Consider the following 18341-nt stretch of genomic DNA (forward strand, 5'->3'; position numbering starts at 1 on the left):
GATGAGTGAGTATAGGGGTGGGATTTAATAAGTTTTCTTCGTCCCACTCCTTTTTCAGGCAAGTTTTGTTTTTTGTTTTGTGTATTTTATGTTCAATATAGGTATTTGTTGTGCCTGAAAATGAATAAATAAATGAAAAAATGAAATGAAATACCTCGCCTAAACATATGAGTGGGACACAGACTAACACAGCACAGAGAAACACACATATGTACACGCACAGAGAAGGGGAAACGACACCAAAAATACATAATAATAATACACAGGTCCATGACTGCCCAGGGATCCTGGGTCGCCCAGTCCCAGGACCCTGACAGACGTAGGGTTTCCATGAAATTTTATTATCAATTACGACTCCCAAAAATTTGTTTTCACTCACATTATCAATTGGTACACCTTCAATGATAATTGGTAATTCTATATTATATTTTAAATTTCCAAAAACATTGCTTTAGTTTTATTTATATTTAATGATAATTTATTTATGTCCATCCATTTTTTAATTAATTTTAGCTCCCTGTTTACGGTCATTACAAGATCAGTATAATCATCGCTACTGAAAAATATGTTGGTGTCATCTGCGAACAGTATGAGTTTAAGTACTTGAGAAACATCAAAAATATTATTTATGTATACATGGAAAAGTTTTGGTCCCAACACTGACCCTTGGGGAACACCACATGTAATACCAAGTTTCTCTGAATGGTAATGCCCTATGCTAACATATTGTTCCCGACCCGTTAGGTAACTTTTTAACCAGTTACCAGCTTTCCCTCAAATACCATATCTTTCCAATTTATCCAATAAAATTGATAAATTGGTAATAATAACTAACTGAGGAAATAAAAGTAAAACCTTTCAAAGTGCTGGAGAGAAAGAAAAGATTTCACTCTTGTCAGTCACCTTAAATGATAAAAACTGGACTTCACCACAGGCTCTAACTTGGCTGTCCAATTTAAAATCACTGTCCAACTTAAAACCAAGGTCAGTAATAACAGGTTTAAGATAAACTTCCAGGGGTCCCAAATCAACAGAGGAGAACTCACAAGGACCACTAGTTCAAAACACCAACACCTCTGTTTTCTTATCATTAGAATTTAAGAAGTTTAAAGCCAACCAAGCTTTAATGTCATTTAGACATGTCAAGAGAGGTTTTATGGAGATGCCATCCTTCTGCTTTAGTGGCAAATATATTTAACAGTCATCAGTGGAACAATGAAAAGAGATCCCATGCCTTTTAAGGATGAAACCCAAAGGCAATATATACAGTAAAAAGAGCCCTAAACTTGACCCCTGTGGGACGCCACATGACAGAGAAGCAGACGATGATTTGGAACCGAGAAGCTGACAGAGAAAGGTCTGTTTGCCAAATAAGACTAAACCAATTACGTGCAGTGCCACCAATAACCACTAGATCATTTAATCGAGATATTAGAATTTTGTCATCTATTGTGTCAAAGGCAGCAGTCAGGTCAAGCAAGACCAGAACAACGTGGTTACCAGAATAAAGACCTTTAAGAATGCAGATTCTGTGCTATAAAGGGTTTTAAATCCTGATTGAAAAACCTCAAGGATGCCATTACATCTATAAAATATTTCAGTTGACACAAAACAATTTTCTCTAACACTTGGAAAGAAAATGCAGCTTGGAAATCGGTCTATAATTAGCTAAAACTGTGTGATCAAGGCCAGGTTTCCTAAGCAGTGGCTGCACTTCTGCATATTTGAAAATTGCAGGAACCACACCAGAGGACAGACTGCTGTTAATAATGTCAAGGACAGACTGCCCTATACTAGGAAAGATTTCTTTTAAAAATTGTGGAGGGAAAGGATCCTTGGGGGAACCTGCGGGGTTAATATGACACCCCGCATCCTGTGAAATGGGGAGAATCACCAACTCAAACTGAGTGAAATCAGCAGTGCAAGGGACAGAGACAGAGGGGTCAGAGTCAGGAGCTGTGATAAGAGGCCTGGTGCTGCCGACCTTTTCAATAAAAGGTGATCATCATGTCTGGCGATTATACCTCAGCAGAGACTTTGTTTGGTGAATGACACAGATCAGAAATAACAGAAACAGAAACAAACTTGGGAGTGACAGACGAGCAACCACGCACACCAGCGCCATCTTGTTACCAGTCAGGTTTGTTTCTCTGCAGCTTTACATGCAAAAGGGCAAAAAGGTTGACAGGTTTAGAGTTGTGCACCGCTTTATGGTTATGTGTGGTTGTGAGAGTAGCAGTGACATTAAAGACAAGTGTCTTGCAGGTGACAGAAATGTCATCTTAGTCTGCAGCAGTAAAACATCTACCTCGTGTGGAACTAACAGTGTCAAAGGGTGAATAAAACTATTTCCCCTGGAACATTGTACAGCTTGAGCCGCTGCATACTGACCTCACACGCGGAGGCAAAATACAAGCAACTGGATCGAATCTTTTAGGATAAAAATAGACTCCAAAAAATAGAGTGCTTGAAATGTACAAATGTACAAAATATTGTGTTCTAGAATGCCTGTAAACAGGCATTCAAGCCTTTGGCTTTTGTTACTGTTACAGGAGGGGTAAATCTGCGATGTCCTTTGGGAACATGGTGGGGTTTCCTTATCCTCACACTCTCTCCTGGTAGAAAAGAAGGTTTCCGTGCGTGACGCCTACCATCAGTGTAACGTTGCATTTTCAACTGATATTTCTGAACTGAGTGACGTGCAACGTCATCCAGTGGAGACACAGCAGGAGGCAAAGGGAGTACATCCAGTATAGTACGCATCTTCCTGCCATACAGGAGTTCATAGGGAGAGAGGGAAGTAGTTGCATGCGGTGTTGCACAGTAAACTTGAAGCCAATCCAGCACAGTTGCCTTCGATGGTTTCGACTGCTGGATTGATGTCTGGATACAGGTGCGGAGGGCACGATGAAACCGTTCGATTGCTCCGTTTGCAGCTGGGTAGTAGACAGATGTTCTGCTGTGGGAGATGCCTCTATTCTGGAGGAATGAGGTGAACATTACAGAGGTGAACTGTGCATCATTGTCAGTTATGATGTTCTCTGGGTTGCCATGATGACTAAAGACAGATGAGAGGAACTGAATGACATCATCAGTAGTAGCATAAGGTGAAAAGGCAAGCTCAGGCCATTTGGAGTAGTAGTCAGTCAATGTTATGACGTATCTACAAGCAGGTATTGCAGTATCAAAAGGCCCAACAATGTCAAGACCAAGTTTTTTCCACGGTCCATCAGGCAGTGGGACGGGTTGGAGAGGAGCAGGATTAGTATGTGCAGTTTTGTCATTGGACTGGCAAAGGAGGCATGAGGTTATGGCAGACTGAACTTGTGAGTCCATTTTTGGCCACCAGTAGAGATCTCTTAATCTTTGTTTTGTGCGCACAATGGTGACTTTCATGTGCCAGTGCAATCAGTTTAGGTCTCACTGAAAGTGGTGCAATGAGCCTTGAGCCTCTGAGAACATAATCACTTAGGGTTGAGAGTTCATTACGGATTTTGTAGTAAGGTGCAAGCGTGACATCAAATGCTTTGATTGAGGCAGGCCAGCCACTTTGTATTTGTGAACGCAAAGCAACCAGTTCAGGGCAAGTTGAACAGGCAGAGTCAAAAGTGAGGACATGGCAGCAGAAACTTGGGCTACCATTTCATGATCTGAATCTGATGTGGGATGGCAAGAAACAGGCAGGGGCAGGCGAGAGAGACAGTCAGCTGTATAGTTCTGAGAACCTGGGCGGCAAATAACATCATAGTCAAAACACAGGAGGCAGGCAGACCAGCGGGCGATGCGCATGCCAACCCTATTAAACCCTTTGGTGCTCAGCAGCGTTGTCAGAGCTTGGTGGTCTGTCCGCAGAGTGAAACGTCGGCCCCACAAATACGTTCTCCATTTCTCTGCAGCCCACACACAAGCATAAGCTTCTTTTTCAACAGTTGAGTACTTTTGATCTGTTGCAGGCAGTGTGCAGGTAGCAAACGCCACAGGTTTTTCTGTGCCATCAGGTTGCACTTGAGCAAATACAGCACCAAGCCCATAGTCACTTGCATCAGTAGAGATCACAACACGCAAGGCAGGGTCAAACAGTGCCAGTGCAGGACTATTCACCAGGAGTTTTTTTACTTCTTCAAAGCTCGCTTGTGCACCTGAAGTCCATGTGAAAGTGTTCTTGTCGTTAGCACAGCCACACATAGGGGCTACAACAGTTGCAAAGTGTGGCAAAACTTGGAGTACCATGACACCAAGCCCAGGAAGGATCTCAAACTGAGGGAACTGAGGAGGATTAAAGGGGCAGCACAGCAGCGTTTTGGAAAATAGTGTAAAGGCTTTTCAGGAAGCTTTTAGGACGCTGTGAAAATACTGAATTTGAATAGTGGAGGCTAGAAGTAGTGAATGTATCCTTCCTCTCTATCATTAGATGGAGAGAGTGTACAAAGGCCGGCATAGTGGGTCTGTGGCCACTCTTGCTTGCACTTTTGCGTGTCCGTCAGCCAGCTGTGGAGAAGAGCAAAGTTTTTACATGCAAAGAGCTGAAGTGAAAAGCAGTGCTCCAAACAATGAAATGTGTCCACTCTTTGTGCTTTTCATGCAGTAATGTTTGATGTTTGAAGCTATTTCTGCTGTTGTCCCATTCCCGGTGAAATCCGCTGTCCCTCCAATCCCGATCCCAGTCCTCTTGCAAAACAATCAGCATTTGTCAGACGCATCAGTCATTGGCAGTACTCAGACAGGATCCTGGACGACTACATGGGGGAACGTCTGGGGTGGCTAAAAGACCAATTGAAGGATGCCATGTTTACTGAATATGTGCCTAATTTTGTCAGGACATAGCTGGGTCCATTGCTTCTGCGTGCTCTATTTTTACAAGCAAAGGCCTGGCACCTTCTCAGGCGATCTCCATGCCGTGGCTTCTTCTCAAATCATCGTCTGGACTGCCGCAAAACAGCTGACCGTTGTCGACAGGATTCGAACCTGTGCGGGGAGACCCCAAAGGATTTCTAATCCATCGCCTTGCCCGCTCGACCACAACAACTACATTTGGCTGTGGAGCTACATACTTGAAAGACATACGTCTTCCAAGTCCTACGCCACACGTCTTTCAAGTAGGACGTGCACAACAACGGCCACGCTGGATTGTAAATGCGGTAGCTGCATGACTTTGGTGCGAAAGCTTGTGGTTTTGCAGTTCCGTGAGATCGGTGCAGCACAGCTGCGGTTGAAGCTAGCTGGTGTTAAGGTTCAAAAATTGAGGAAGGATACAAGAGGTGATCGAAGAATAACCACACTGATCCGGCCGGGTGAAGTCAAACGATGATTTTAATACACGCGTGGGAAGAACACTCTGTACGCAGACAGCAAGTGGTCTTCAACTTAATTAAAGCATACACAGATTTTTATAGCATCAGGGTTTGATTTACTGACGCCCCTTCATGCGTCACAGACAGGATATATACACACGTCAAATCAAAACCACAACGACTTTTAACACAGAACATCATCTTCTATTTTCATGGCTGGCCCTTCCTGTCTACCTTTCAGTTCTTGTCTTGTTCCTCTTTCATGCCGAGACAACAAGAAACGGTTCCTCTTTTACCGAGACACTGATTTGTAGAGTAATTTGAACTCAAGAGTTCTACGGAGTGTCGCTGCTAATGCCGACAGCTAATGGCGCTCGCAGCCCCTTCATAAACACCGTCCAAACGGACTGTAGATAGTTACTAACGTTAGCAAGCTGTAGATTCATGCGGCTGTGGATGTTAAATGCACAGTTAACGTTTCGGCGCATTTCTAAGCGAGGCAGAAGACTCTCTTATATAAAGTTCAAGCTTCCTCTTGACTCGCGCGTTTTGTGGGGGCCGGTTGTTGCTGAAAGTAAATCATCGGGGTGTCCCAAATTATAGTTCTCTGCCGCTGCGTTCAGGTGCTTTTGCCCGGGCTTCCGAATCAGTGTAAAAGGAATCAAACCTAAACTAGTTCGCTGCGCGTGTTCTTGAGATCTCCCCCCTTTTTTTTTTTTTTTTTTTGGGGGGGGGGGCTTGTTTAATTGTAAGCCATGCTGTGTAATAGTCTGTGGACCCCTTTTTTTTTTTTTTTTTTAAATACATCGTCCTGCAATATCAAGGATGGGCCTGAGTAACTGCTTTTTCCTCCTCACATCCAGGCTTTTAAGGACACCGGCAAGGCACCAGTTGACACTGAGGTTGCCATCCACCGCATCCGCATCACCCTCACCAGCCGCAACGTCAAATCTCTGGAGAAGGGTAATTAAGCTCAGATTTAGTTAATGTTGTGAGTTTAACCTGACCTGAGCTATGAGGACAAAAATTTGACTGATAAACCCTGATTTATGTATACGCTATTCTGAGCCACGGCTTGGAAAGCAAATCAAGGCAAAGTGATGACTGGCCGTGTTTTCAAGTTTTTGTGCATTTCTGCTCTGCAGTCTGCGCAGACCTGATCCGTGGGGCTAAGGAAAAGAACCTGAAGGTGAAGGGACCTGTCCGCATGCCAACCAAGGTACTGAAGACCATGGCTCAGAACTCTTATCTAACACCACATTGGAATAAATTGCTTTTTCTTGATTGCGTATCCTGAATGCTTGATCATTTTATTAAAGTAAAATGCATTTCTCTTCCTCCCTCCAGACTCTGCGCATCACCACCAGAAAGACTCCCTGTGGTGAAGGGTCCAAAACCTGGGATCGCTTCCAGATGAGGATCCATAAGCGCCTGATTGATCTGCACAGCCCATCTGAAATTGTCAAGCAGATCACCTCCATCAGCATCGAACCTGGTGTAGAGGTCGAAGTCACTATCGCTGATGCATAAATGACCCAGATTTTTCAATAAAGCAATGAATGAGGAAACTATGACGTGGTGGTGTTTGGGTTTGTGATGGTGGGAAACCTCAAAAGGGCCAAGTTTGCGATGAGTGTCTAGATGTTAATTGTAAACTTAAGCAAAATCTGCCTACAGGTACAAATAAAGGAACCTGAAAAAGCAGTCTTAGACGCTCACTGAATGGCTGTAGTTTTCAAAAGCAATAGATATAAATTTGCCTTTTATTAATGTCTTAAAGGAAAGAAAGTGCCAAAGGTTTTACTAAGTTAAAATGAGTGTAAACATTTGTCAGTTGAAGAATTATTAGGGAAACCTTGAACTAAGGGGGCTAGTGAAATATGACAACTGTAAACCAGAGTTGGATGTCTCGAGACCGGTCTTCACTTTTACGTGGTCTTGGTCTTGCTTTCTCAGATCGACAAAGTGTTCAGGAGATTTGGAGTCAACCATGGGGGGTGGCTTACTGGGCTTAAGCCCGGGTCATTTTTTCAGAAGCCTTTTGGAGTGTAATTTGTTTCATAGTAAGATGCCTGACTGACAACTATAAAACAAAAACTACACACCATATTCCAAGCGCACAGCACACAGTACTAAATTCCCTTTAATTTTGGTATGATCCGAGCTCAGGCACTAGTAGACTCAGCACAACGCTTGCGCATGTGAGCAAGGGGGGAGAAGCTGCTCCCTGCGAGTTTACTGCAGACAGAGGAGAGCTTAAGTTTGACCAGGTACCAAAGCAAATCATTGGCACTGTTCTAATAATGTAAATATGACAATGTTTCACAAAAGATTGATATCAAACTGATCACTTGACCCATATTACGCTACTTGCTCTTCGAGTGAATCAACAAATGGCGAAATGAAAAGCCGAACAACAATAATGCTTTCTTTTTAGAGAGTCTTAGCTTACATGTGTGTTTATTTCATATTTTCAGTTGTTACCCTCCACGGCTAAACAAACTAAATCGGTTTCAGATATGTACTGATGAACACAACAATGGCCATAAGGAGCTTCTTTCAAAGAAAAAACTCAGGTAGATGTTATTTTATGTATTATGCTTTGGATGTTGTTCAGTATATTTCTATGCAAAACAAGAGGAATTTCAATTCACTGCAGTATATTCACAGTTGAAACCAGATCTTTACATAAACTTTAGAGAGAAAACATAGAAACATTTTTTTACTGTTAAACATCAATTTAGAGTAAACTTGTTTTGTTTTAGATAAATAAATATTGAAATATCTTTTGAATTAGTTAAATGTCAGAATAAAAAGAGGAAGCTGTCTATTTTTCATTACTTTCATCAAATTTAGGAGTACATATACATTAAGTTTATTGTTAATTAATAAGAAAACTCCAGACGATTCCATTCTGAGCTGAAGAAGCTTCTGACAGGTTCGTAGAGTCCATGTGAGTAAATTGGTGGCACAGCTGTGGATGCATATAAGGCAAAACACAGAGCCTGTTTCTTTGACATGGGAAAATCAAGAGATGTCAACCAAAACACCAGGAAAAGAATTGTGGAGCTGCATAAGTGTGGCTCAATTTTGAATACAATTTGGTGCCATTTACAATTAAGAAATACAGACAATTTACTCTTAAATTTAACAAATATGTTTTTATATTTATTAATCTAAAAAATAAACATTTAGTCTGATTCGATGTTACAATTAAAAACGTTTTTGTGTTTTTATCTGAAGAGTGTGTAAATGTCTGGTTTCAACTGTATATTTGATGATGTTGGTGTTTGGCTTGATTGTCAGCACAAAGAGGGAGAGAGAGGAGCAGAGAGGGAGAGAGAGGAACAGAGAGGAGCAGAGAGGGAGAGAGAGGAGCAGAGAGGGAGAGAGAGGAACATAGAGGGAGAGAGAGGACAGAACAGAGATGGAACAAGAGCAGGTGACACACATGTTAGTCAAATGGTTGTTTGCCAAAACTCATCAGAACATGTATCTAGTACCTTGTGTGACTTCTGAGATACCATTTGTTACTTTTCAAATTCTATATTTATTAAGTTATGCAGGCTTGTTTGCACAATAAGGCTAAATAATTATATAAGCTGCTCTGAATCTAAATAGTGGACTTTGGTAGAATTAAAAAATAAGTGTAGTGCAGGTCTATGATGATTTTTAGTGCTACTATCATCTAGTTTTGATTCTGGTTCTGTTTTGGTTAAGTCCTCAGTAGCCCTGATTTTGAACTCTTGTAGTCCTGATTTGATTCCCGATCAGTTCTGGGTCTGTTTGAATTGGGGTTTAGTCCTCGTGTCTTGATACAGTTTAAGGTGTCCTGCATATGTGATATTTATTTTTTCCTATATGAAGTCATTCTTTTTTGAACAAAACTCAAAACAGAGCCTATTAATCTATCAGTCATTTCTACCCTCGCTTTATTTTCTTTCGCTGCTCAGCTCTCACACAGTGCCTCAGCTGTGCTCCAATCCCTCCATATTGTGGCCAATCACATGCGAGGATATAGGATAATATCATTGTGTGAAAAACAGAGAGGGTGAGAGACGTGCTAAAGCAAAAAGACATAAATATGCCTGACACCCGTAAACGAAGCAGCATCTGGCTGCAGTTTAAAGACTTTTTTGTCTGTCTCTGTCTCGTCTCGACTTGGTCTCGACTTGTTCTTAGTCTTGTCTTGGTCTCGATACCCTCTGGTCTTGGTCTTGGTTTTGGCGGTCTTGACTGCAAGTCTAGTTGCACCAGTGGTGCCATGAGCAGTATCTATCTGCTGCTCATCAGCTGCTATGCCGTGGCTATTGTCACAATGTGGTGTATTTGGATCACTCGATCCTAAGTGGATATGGATATGATCCAGGATTGGATGTTTTGTAAAAAATTTGAAAGGAACAATTGTTCCTTTCCCCTTTGCTGTGTACTCTGCTGATGCTGTTTTCAAAACCTACCACACTCATGTACAGTATCAGTGTCACACTGAGATATTTCAAAGATAATAATAATACATTTTATTTGAAAGCGCCTTTCAAAACACTCAAGGTCACTGTACACATTAGAATAAAAAGCAACATAAAAACAAGCAGTTTACACAATCGTAAAAGCAAAAGACATAAACTAATTTAAAAGAGCAGAGTGGAGAGGTTATGTGGGATAAGCTATTTTGAACAAGTGAGTTTTGAGTTGGGACTTAAAGAGAGAGAAGGAAGAGATATTTCTTAAATCAGGAGGTAGGGGATTCCAGAGTCGTGGAGCAGAGCAGCTGAAAGCCCTGCTCCCCATGGTGGCAAGACGGGGGGAGGGGACGGAGAGTGAAAGGGAAGAAGTAGATCGACGTAGTAGTAGTAGTACAACGAGATGGGGCGGCGATCTTAACCAGATCAGAAAGATATGGAGGGCAGAGATGATGAATAGCCTTAAATGTGTACAAGAGTATTTTGAAATTGATACGATATTTGACCGGGAGCCAGTGAAGCTGCTGCAGAACAGGAGTAATGTGGTGGATAGAAGGGGTCCTGGTGATGATACGGGCAGCAGAGTTCTGGACGCGTTGAAGCTTGTGGATGGATTTTTGAGTATAAAAATAACCTGAATAAATACAAATAAAGGGAAAGAGCTGTCCAGACCTCTGTCTCTGACCATCTGTGTTAACACTTGAAATCGGAAACATGTAAATGTAACAAACATGTTAAAACATAAGAAATCAGGAAGGGGCAAAAAAAGCATTTTGCTAAAAAAAGATTTAGAGCAGAAGTTTTTAAAATGAAGATATATTGCATTTATTTACAATTAAAAACACACAGAGCAGAAAGTGTGTTACTGTTTTACATCCACAGACACACAAGAAAAGAAGCAGGCAACATGAGGTCAAGTTATGGCATTTTTATTTGTGTATTTCAGTACATGTATTCAGAATAGAGTTTTTAAAAACAAACAAACGTCCCAAGTCAAGTTTGGGGGGATTTTTGTGAAAGAAAGGTTGAGAGAGGGGGAAGGAGGAAGAAACTATTGCTCTCCTTAAACTTGATGCTGCTGGGTCAGTTTTTTCTCAGCAGTCTGCTCCAGAATCCACTCCTGTCCTCGGCTTTCTTTTCTTTTTCTTTTGCCTTCAGCTCTTTTAAGGTTTTGTTTAGCTGCTCCTCGGCGTCTTTAAATGCTTCTTTCAGCTGCTGTTTGGCCAGTTTGACTTTCTGTTTCAGGAGCTCTTTAGCTTCCTTTTTGTGCTTTTGTATTTCTTTAAGTGCATCTTTGCAGCCTTTCTTGGTCACCTCAGAGGCTGTCGTTTCTTTCTTGAATACCTTCACCTCAATTTTCTCTTCTGCAAGTTCTTCTTGCACTTTCATCAGTTTCTTCTTCAGAGTTTCACTTTCCTGTTTTGCCTCCCATTTTCCATGTGTCTCTTTTTCTATTTCTTCCTCTGTTTCCAGCAACTTCTTCCTCATGTTTTGAGTGAAACTCTTTGTATCTTCCATTTCTTTCTTTGCTTCCTGTATTTTAAATTTCTCTTCCTCCAACACTTTTTGAGCTTCCAACAATTCTTTCTTCATATTTTCAATCTCATTTTCTGCCTCATGTTTACGTTTTTTCTCCTCTTGAAGTTGTTGCTTTACATGCAGTAATTCCTTCCTGAGTATTTCAGCTTCAGCCGTTACATTTTCAGCTTCTTGTGCTGCCAACTGCATTTTCCTTTTCTCCCCTTCAAAAGCTTCCTGCACCTCCTGTAATTCCTGCATCACATTTTCTGCCTCCTTCTTTGCAGTTTGATATTTATTTTTAGCTTCTTGTGCTGTGGTTTTCTCTTCCTGCAATGCTTTTTGAGCTTCCAACAGTTCTTTCTTGATGTTTTCATTCTCATTTTCTGCCTGTTGTTTTCCCATCTTCTCTCCTTTAAGCTTTAGACCCACATGCAGTAATTCCTTCAATACTACTTCGGTTTCAAACTTTGAATTTTTAGCTTCTTCTCTTGATTCTTCTGCCACTTCTTTTAATTTGACATTTTCAGCCTGTATTATTTGAAATTCTTCTCGTAGTTTAATCAGCTCAGACTGTTCTGTACTGTATGGTGACGCACTCACCAATCCTCTTCTCGATCTCCCTTGATTCATTTTGGCCTTTTAAACAAAGGAACCAAAGTTTTGTAGAGAAGTGAAGTTTTCGATGTGTTTTTTTCTTCAACCGTCGTCTGTCCTGCACAGAGATGCTGCTGTAGATGTGTCTCTAGCTGTGTCTGGATACAATGAACAATGCTGTAACTAAGTGCTTGTGTTGCACAGTTCTACGAAACATTCCATTCCATGCATGCTCCGCCCACATGGTCAGGAATGTCAGGTGCTGCATCACCAAATGCTGCTCCCGTTGCCTAGCAATAACAGCTGTTTACTTTTTGGGGTCTGGTTCATTATTTAATAAAGAAAACATGTCCAAGTATTGCAACCATGGTGCTGAGGCTCAGTGCATATTCTAGCCTGCTGTGTGGGTGGGCAGCTAGAAATCACTGGTGGGCAACATGAGAGAGGAGAAAACTGGAGCAGCCAAGCAGGGAGCTGCAGGTTGCTGGTTTGAGTCTCTGTTCAGATGCTGGTGTCTCCTCTCTCTGAGATGTTTGCAAACAGTCCCAGATAAAACAATAAGGATAATAAACAAACACGTGACTAAACTAACAATTATGACACTGATATGTTTCATGTGATGGCCTCTATACAGCAGTCACTGCAAGCATCCACATCAGCACACTCACTTTTCTTTAAGCAGGCGTGCTGGGCTCCTCCTAAGGAAAGTTTGAAACTTCATTTCCTTCATGCTGGTGAACTTTTTACCAAATATTTTCATCAAAGCTTCTCCATCACTGACAGCGATTGTTTGGATCTTCACACTCATCTCCATGAACCCTAAAAATTGAGTTTCACTTTGCTCATATAATGCCAGGAGTGTCTCCATATTCCACAAACGTCTATGCAAACATGTAACAGTATCCCATATTCATATAAATATTATTGATATTATAACAAAAGCTGTCTCCACCACAATTGTCCCAAGTGCTTTTTTTAAAACAGGATTTTAAACCAGAGGATTTCCCTAAAGCTTAATTTTTTTAATATTTTGTAGACAACAACAGAATCATTTCAGAAAAACTCAAAATGACTGGTGTCAATATTATTTGCCCCACAAAAAAGGTCAAATATAAAAAAATATTGCAAATATTGCACAGTGAAAAGGCACTACAGCTCAGTTGTTCCCACTCGTCTTTGTCCTCCTGTTTCCCCTCCCTCTCCCCTCCAACGAAGAGTTAAACAGTTTGATGGCGTGTGGGACAAAGGAGTTTTTAAGCCTGTTGGTTCTTGACTTTGAGAGAAGCAACCTGTCGCTGAATAGGCTCCTCTGATTATTTACGAGCATGTGCAGAGGATGCCCAGCATTTTCCATAATGTCCAGCAGTTTCTTTAATGTCCTTTTCTCTCCCACTATCACCAAAGTGTCCAGCTTCATGCCGACCACAGAGCTAGCCTTCCTGATTCGTTTTTCCAGCCTGGATGAGTCCTTTGCTGTGCTGCTCCCCCAGCTGTTTCTGGTTCTGTTTTGGTTAAGTCCTAAGAAGTCCTGATTTTGAACTGTTGTAGTCCTGTTTTGAGGGGAGAGATGATGAATGGCCTTAAATGTGTACAAGAGTATTTTGAAATTGATACGATATTTGACTGGGAGCCAATGAAGCTGCTGCAGAACAGGAGTAATGTGGTGGATAGAAGGGGTCCTGGTGATGATACGGGCAGCAGAGTTCTGGACGCGTTGAAGCTTGTGGATGGATTTTTGAGTATAAAAATAACCTGAATAAATACAAATAAAGGGAAAGAGCTGTCCAGACCTCTGTCTCTGACCATCTGTGTTAACACTTGAAATCGGAAACATGTAAATGTAACAAACATGTTAAAACATAAGAAATCAGGAAGGGGCAAAAAAAGCATTTTGCTAAAAAAAGATTTAGAGCAGAAGTTTTTAAAATGAAGATATATTGCATTTATTTACAATTAAAAACACACAGAGCAGAAAGTGTGTTACTGTTTTACATCCACAGACACACAAGAAAAGAAGCCGGCAACGTGAGGTCAAGTTATGGCAATTTTATTTGTGTATTTCAGTACATGTATTCAGAATAGAGTTTTTAAAAACAAACAAACGTCCCAAGTCAAGTTTGGGGGGATTTTTGTGAAAGAAAGGTTGAGAGAGGGGGAAGGAGGAAGAAACTATTGCTCTCCTTAAACTTGATGCTGCTGGGTCAGTTTTTTCTCAGCAGTCTGCTCCAGAATCCACTCCTGTCCTCGGCTTTCTTTTCTTTTTCTTTTGCCTTCAGCTCTTTTAAGGTTTTGTTTAGCTGCTCCTCGGCGTCTTTAAATGCTTCTTTCAGCTGCTGTTTGGCCAGTTTGACTTTCTGTTTCAGGAGCTCTTTAGCTTCCTTTTTGTGCTTTTGTATTTCTTTAAGTGCATCTTTGCAGCCTTTCTTGGTCACCTCAGAGGCTGTCGTTTCTTTCTTGAATACCTTCACCTCAATTTTCTCTTCTGCAAGTTCTTCTTGCACTTTCATCAGTTTCTTCTTCAGAGTTTCACTTTCCTGTTTTGCCTCCCATTTTCCATGTGTCTCTTTTTCTATTTCTTCCTCTGTTTCCAGCAACTTCTTCCTCATGTTTTGAGTGAAACTCTTTGTATTTTCCATTTCTTTCTTTGCTTCCTGTATTTTAAATTTCTCTTCCTCCAACACTTTTTGAGCTTCCAACAATTCTTTCTTCATATTTTCAATCTCATTTTCTGCCTCATGTTTACGTTTTTTCTCCTCTTGAAGTTGTTGCTTTACATGCAGTAATTCCTTCCTGAGTATTTCAGCTTCAGCCGTTACATTTTCAGCTTCTTGTGTTGCCAACTGCATTTTCCTTTTCTCCCCTTCAAAAGCTTCCTGCACCTCCTGTAATTCCTGCATCACATTTTCTGCCTCCTTCTTTGCAGTTTGATATTTATTTTTGGCTTCTTGTGCTGTGCTTTTCTCTTCCTGCAATGCTTTTTGAGCTTCCAACAGTTCTTTCTTGATGTTTTCATTCTCATTTTCTGCTTGTTGTTTTCCCATCTTCTCTCCTTTAAGCTTTAGACCCACATGCAGTAATTCCTTCAATACTACTTCGGTTTCAAACTTTGAATTTTTAGCTTCTCCTCTTGATTCTTCTGCCACTTCTTTTAATTTGACATTTTCAGCCTGTATTATTTGAAATTCTTCTCGTAGTTTAATCAGCTCAGACTGTTCTGTACTGTATGGTGACGCACTCACCAATCCTCTTCTCGATCTCCCTTGATTCATTTTGGCCTTTTAAACAAAGGAACCAAAGTTTTGTAGAGAAGTGAAGTTTTCGATGTGTTTTTTTCTTCAACCGTCGTCTGTCCTGCACAGAGATGCTGCTGTAGATGTGTCTCTAGCTGTGTCTGGATACAATGAACAATGCTGTAACTAAGTGCTTGTGTTGCACAGTTCTACAAAACATTCCATTCCATGCATGCTCCGCCCACATGGTCAGGAATGTCAGGTGCTGCATCACCAAATGCTGCTCCCGTTGCCTAGCAATAACAGCTGTTTACTTTTTGGGGTCTGGTTCATTATTTAATAAAGAAAACATGTCCAAGTATTGCAACCATGGTGCTGAGGCTCAGTGCATATTCTAGCCTGCTGTGTGGGTGGGCAGCTAGAAATCACTGGTGGGCAACATGAGAGAGGAGAAAACTGGAGCAGCCAAGCAGGGAGCTGCAGGTTGCTGGTTTGAGTCTCTGTTCAGATGCTGGTGTCTCCTCTCTCTGAGATGTTTGCAAACAGTCCCAGATAAAACAATAAGGATAATAAACAAACACGTGACTAAACTAACAATTATGACACTGATATGTTTCATGTGATGGCCTCTATACAGCAGTCACTGCAAGCATCCACATCAGCACACTTACGTTTCTTTAAGCAGGCGTGCTGGGGTCCTCCTAAGGAAAGTTTGAAACTTCATTTCCTTCATGCTGGTGAACTTTTTACCAAATATTTTCATCAAAGCTTCTCCATCACTGACAGCGATTGTTTGGATCTTCACACTCATCTCCATGAACCCTAAAAATTGAGTTTCACTTTGCTCATATAATGCCAGGAGTGTCTCCATATTCCACAAACGTCTATGCAAACATGTAACAGTATCCCATATTCATATAAATATTATTGATATTATAACAAAAGCTGTCTCCACCACAATTGTCCCAAGTGCTTTTTTAAACAGGATTTTAAACCAGAGGATTTCCCTAAAGCTTAATTTTTTTTAATATTTTGTAGACAACAACAGAATCATTTCAGAAAAACTCAAAATGACTGGTGTCAATATTATTTGCCCCACAAAAAAGGTCAAATATAAAAAAATATTGCAAATATTGCACAGTGAAAAGGCACTACGGCTCAGTTGTTCCCACTCGCCTTTGTCCTCCTGTTTCCCCTCCCTCTCCCCTCCAACGAAGAGTTAAACAGTTTGATGGCGTGTGGGACAAAGGAGTTTTTAAGCCTGTTGGTTCTTGACTTTGAGAGAAGCAACCTGTCGCTGAATAGGCTCCTCTGATTATTTACGAGCATGTGCAGAGGATGCCCAGCATTTTCCATAATGTCCAGCAGTTTCTTTAATGTCCTTTTCTCTCCCACTATCACCAAAGTGTCCAGCTTCATGCCGACCACAGAGCTAGCCTTCCTGATTCGTTTTTCCAGCCTGGATGAGTCCTTTGCTGTGCTGCTCCCCCAGCTGTTTCTGGTTCTGTTTTGGTTAAGTCCTAAGAAGTCCTGATTTTGAACTGTTGTAGTCCTGTTTTGAGGGGAGAGATGATGAATGGCCTTAAATGTGTACAAGAGTATTTTGAAATTGATACGATATTTGACCGGGAGCCAATGAAGCTGCTGCAGAACAGGAGTAATGTGGTGGATAGAAGGGGTCCTGGTGATATTACGGGCAGCAGAGTTCTGGACGCGTTGAAGCTTGTGGATGGATTTTTGAGTATAAAAATCAGAAATCCTGGGAAATGCTTGAATTCTAATGTCGTCTTTTCGAGGTTTGAAAAGTGTTTGAATTTCAGATGTGGTGCTTGAAAGTTCTTGAAAATGTAACTGTATTTCAAAAGCAAAATTTCCCCGCCTGGGCTGCCTTGCATCTGTTTCAAAGTGTGACCCCGCCCCTCCCTTGGACAGTCGGGGATGAGTGCGCTAACATACCTGCAGGTTGCTGTTTTAATGAGTGTTTGATGGAAAACAACAATGGCGGAGTTTGCTCTGTCCGGTCACATGATAGGTGAGTCCTAGTAAATAATTTTCCAGTATGTGTACGTTACACACGCTATTTTTTTTTTAAAATTATGATTATTATTTTGCTATCAAACTCGCTGGAGAAATGATTGAAATGCACTGAGTGTGATGCAGTATGGCAGCGCTATTATGGAATATGCTGTGAAAAGCAAAGTTGTCACCAAGTACTGTTTATATTTGTGTGTATTGCTGCAGCTCTTTTGAGTATTAATTTGTGCCTTTGGGTGAAATAATGGTAATATGAGGGACTGATCTATATGGTCACAAAGAATAGCCACTTGTTTCTGTGCTACCAAAGTTCCCCGGCTTTCATTCAAAATGTGTTTATCACCAGCACCTACACATTAAACTACTTAAACAGTCAGTGCTGTTCTCCATGCCTGTCTGACTTGATGTTATTAGCACAAACACTTTAAAGATGATCATTTAGGACTTCAGCAATAATACAGACAGCAATGTAGTTAGCAATGAAACAGTTTTATTGGGAATTAACTTAAAAAACAAACAAACAAACAAACATCTGTCTCCTATTTTTTGTCACACAGGAAAGAAGGATCAATATCTGATGAGAAGACTTATTTCTTTATTTTTCATTTTTCATTTTTTTTTCAAGAGGAGAAGAATATCTCTAACAAGTTGATTTGTTCACATTTTCACATCTTAATTTTTAAGTGAAATGTGTATTTTGAGTTTATACACTATGTATTAGGGCTGGGCGATATGGCCTAAAATCCATATCGCGGTATAATTTGAAGCACGTGCGTAACGATATATATCGCGATATATTCTTTTCTTCTGTATAACGTATTTTCTACACTATAAGGCACACTAAAAATCCTTTAATTTTCTCAAAAATCAAGAGTGTGCCTTATGTATGAATTCTGGTTGTGCTTACTGACCTCGAACCAATTTTGGTGTGCAGAAATCTGTTAGAAAATGTTTTGATGGATCGTCAGAGCATTACGGCTGCCGTGGTGAGGAGCTTCGCGGAGCAATCTGAGTCCAAAACTCCGTCCTCTTCAAGTCCCAAAGTCAAACGAACACTGAGAGTTAAAAACGGTCTAAATTCTTTCATCTTTAATAAAATCATCAGCGTTGCTGCTTTACCAGGTGTAACAATTAAGTTTAACATCCAGGCATCCATGAAAACAGAAGTTATTGAATTTAACGGCGTTACAAGTTAGCAGGAAGTTAGCTCG

At 40.9% G+C, this 18341-nt stretch overlaps 2 protein-coding genes and 2 non-coding genes across 4 annotated transcripts in view; 3 read left to right on the forward strand and 1 right to left on the reverse strand.

Moving 5' to 3' along the window:
* The window catches only part of LOC113028755 (leukocyte elastase inhibitor-like), a 373460-nt gene that overhangs the window by 262337 nt on the left and 92782 nt on the right, over positions 1-18341 (forward strand). The window lies entirely within an intron of this gene.
* trnas-aga (transfer RNA serine (anticodon AGA)) lies at positions 4945-5026 on the reverse strand. Its single transcript has one exon. It is a non-coding gene; the product is annotated as a tRNA-Ser (tRNA).
* LOC145431095 (small ribosomal subunit protein uS10-like) lies at positions 6131-6862 on the forward strand (the record flags this gene model as incomplete). The annotated part of the gene is made up of 3 exons (XM_080306433.1): positions 6131-6254; positions 6437-6510; positions 6639-6862. Coding segments are annotated over 3 exons (381 nt in total), but the record flags the coding sequence as incomplete, so codon positions are not given.
* On the forward strand, positions 6300-6365 carry LOC145431218 (small nucleolar RNA U54). The gene has a single exon (XR_013911597.1). It is a non-coding gene; the product is annotated as a small nucleolar RNA U54 (small nucleolar RNA).

This window comes from Astatotilapia calliptera, chromosome 9 (assembly GCF_964374335.1).
Source record: "Astatotilapia calliptera chromosome 9, fAstCal68.1, whole genome shotgun sequence".
In the NCBI taxonomy this organism is placed as follows: Eukaryota; Metazoa; Chordata; class Actinopteri; order Cichliformes; family Cichlidae; genus Astatotilapia; species Astatotilapia calliptera.